Source organism: Capsicum annuum, unplaced genomic scaffold, assembly GCF_002878395.1.
Source record: "Capsicum annuum cultivar UCD-10X-F1 unplaced genomic scaffold, UCD10Xv1.1 ctg34101, whole genome shotgun sequence".
Lineage (NCBI taxonomy): Eukaryota > Viridiplantae > Streptophyta > Magnoliopsida > Solanales > Solanaceae > Capsicum > Capsicum annuum.
In genome coordinates, this window is record NW_025840920.1 from 1 (window position 1) to 2,124 (window position 2,124).

Sequence of the window (2,124 nt, forward strand, 5' to 3'; positions counted from 1 at the left end):
AAAGAAATAGCCTACCTAAATGTTGAGGAATATAAAACAACAAATCATTCAACACAGCTATTATTCTAAGGTACATTCTAGAACTATGTGAATTACTGAGTTTAGAATATTGAAGGAGTTGGTCCTTGAAAATAATATCAATTATCATTCTCCAATGGTCCTTGCAATCGTGTTACTAATTCTAGATCAATAAAAGCAAAAGAAGCTACTTGCCTATCTTCGAAGAGGGATTTGCAGTCCTCCCATTTCGATGATGCAGCAATTTCCTGCAACCACTGCAAACAAATAGATTATGGTTTAAGGGAAATATCATGGAATCCCATCCATTGCAATGTGAGAGATTGTAAATTATTTACTATACCTTTGATGCATGAAGAAGTTCATAGAACTCATCTGCTAGACGTTTACGCTTTTTAGCTTCTTTTTCTTCTTTCTCCCTGGCCCTTTCCAGTAACTCCTCAAAGACAAACTATGCAGATGAAATATGCACATTCAATACTCAATGACCCGGCAAGCCCAAATGCCTAGAACATATAGTTTAGAAAGGAAGCATGGAATAAGATTTAGTATAATCCATGTATGTCCTCTTATTTCTTCGTTTGGAAGGCACGGGGCATATAATGTAATAGTATTATTACCATCTTTTGGAGTAATTCCTCACATTATAATCTTTGATAAAATGCTTTACAAAAGTTCTGAGATTATTGAAAGGACACTAAAAGCCTTAAGAGACCCAACCATCTAAGCATAGTTCTTCGACAAGATACCCCTTGCAATTCCCTCTTCCCACATACATAGATTATACGCACCATAAATAACCTCCAAAATCCAAATGATATATGAAGAATATCCTCATTACAAAAATAGCAAATGATCGTTGATATCATCCAGTTATGCTGTTTAACCAGTTTCGTAGAGTAAAACTCTTATCCACTAACCGTAAAAACAGAAAACTACAAGGCAAATTGCTTTGAATTAAGCAACTTAAGATATGTGCGGTAGGTGTAATATTAAACACCGCCGTCCAGGAAATAAAAACTAAGGAAAATGGTACCAAAACTGAAGAATTGGAAGCAAAAGCTAACACCAAATATTTGATCAATGTGGTCCTCGTCTTTATTCTTGAAGGTTTCAGGCTTACTTGCTAACCGACACACTAATCTTCTATTAACTCCATTACAAGAAGATCCAAATTTAATGTGGGATAGGTTATGGTTGATACTAAAGGAAAATGCCACTAACCACAGTTGACTACCTACGAGTTGCCAATTAAGCAATCACAAACTGACCGACTTCCAATGAAACATAACATAGAAGTACTACTTATGCTTTTGCACTCAATCCACTCATCTTGTGCAGGACCTGTCCCAAAGACAAAAAGGGGACAAATACATAGAAATCCATTTAGTGAATGGGGTACTTCAATTTTCACAACATTCAATTCAACATGGGTCGATGTGAAACAGTATACAATGCTTAACCATAATTAGACCTTTAAGTTGGTATCTGACATTGGTGGAGAGCTAATATACTTGGCGATTGGAACCTTAAAATCATCAAGCCTCCAGGCTGATGTCAATCCAATCTGAAAGTAAGACGGCTCAGCCAAAATATTAGGTACTAACCGAAGCACAACAGAGGTTAAAATGAAGAGTGGTGATTACCTCGGCCATCCTAACTGCATCTTTAATTTCTGACTTGTCATCAAGATACTGAAGCAACATACAAGTAACACAAATTCAGAATGCTTATCAGTAACAAAAATAGGATACCAAATGGAGCCTTGTCCATGCATTTGAGTTACCATAAAGTGTATAAATTACAAGCAGGGTGATGGGGATAAAAGTTCTTTCGTGAATACCAACAATTCTCCACTTGTTCAAAGTCATCTACAATATCACAAGACACTTGACACATAAACTTAATTGCACTGATCAGGTTAAATTGAAGGAAAAATCAAGCACCCTTGTTTGGATAATAGAAAAAAAGTGAATAAATAAAAATGGATAGCATCTCTGTTAACAGCGCTTTCGTTATATTTACTTAATAAGAATCATTTATGCACACAAACAGTAATACAAACTTTAAAGATAGAAGTTGACATCTTTATCTTACAAGGGAAAA

At 35.4% G+C, this 2,124-nt stretch overlaps 1 protein-coding gene across 4 annotated transcripts; it reads right to left on the reverse strand.

Moving 5' to 3' along the window:
- Positions 1 to 7: 7 nt before the first annotated feature.
- On the reverse strand, positions 8 to 2,117 carry LOC124885178 (pre-mRNA-processing protein 40A-like). 4 transcript variants are annotated; one of them, XM_047403093.1, is made up of 5 exons: positions 1,805 to 2,117; positions 1,665 to 1,712; positions 1,493 to 1,585; positions 362 to 469; positions 8 to 275 (listed from the first exon to the last, which is right to left on the reverse strand). In XM_047403093.1, the coding sequence occupies exons 1-5, from the start codon at positions 1,805 to 1,807 to the stop codon at positions 138 to 140; spliced, it is 390 nt and encodes a 129-aa protein (XP_047259049.1). In that variant the 5' UTR covers positions 1,808 to 2,117; the 3' UTR covers positions 8 to 137. The 4 variants fall into 4 exon arrangements, with proteins under 4 accessions (XP_047259049.1, XP_047259051.1, XP_047259048.1 ...); XM_047403095.1 differs by lacking the exon at positions 1,493 to 1,585; XM_047403092.1 differs by having other exon boundaries at positions 1,665 to 2,117.
- Positions 2,118 to 2,124: the final 7 nt, after the last annotated feature.

What these genes read in the sequence shown, in the direction of transcription:
- LOC124885178 (XM_047403092.1), bottom strand. Translation starts at nt 1,724, where the DNA reads ATGTTGCTTCAGTATCTTGATGACAAGTCAGAAATTAAAGATGCAGTT. An exon ending in TGTCAGATACCAACTTAAAG is followed by an intron (nt 470 to 1,492) that starts GTCTAATTATGG and finishes TCATCTGCATAG; the next exon opens with TTTGTCTTTGAGGAGTTACT. An exon ending in AACTTCTTCATGCATCAAAG is followed by an intron (nt 276 to 361) that starts GTATAGTAAATA and finishes ATTTGTTTGCAG; the next exon opens with TGGTTGCAGGAAATTGCTGC.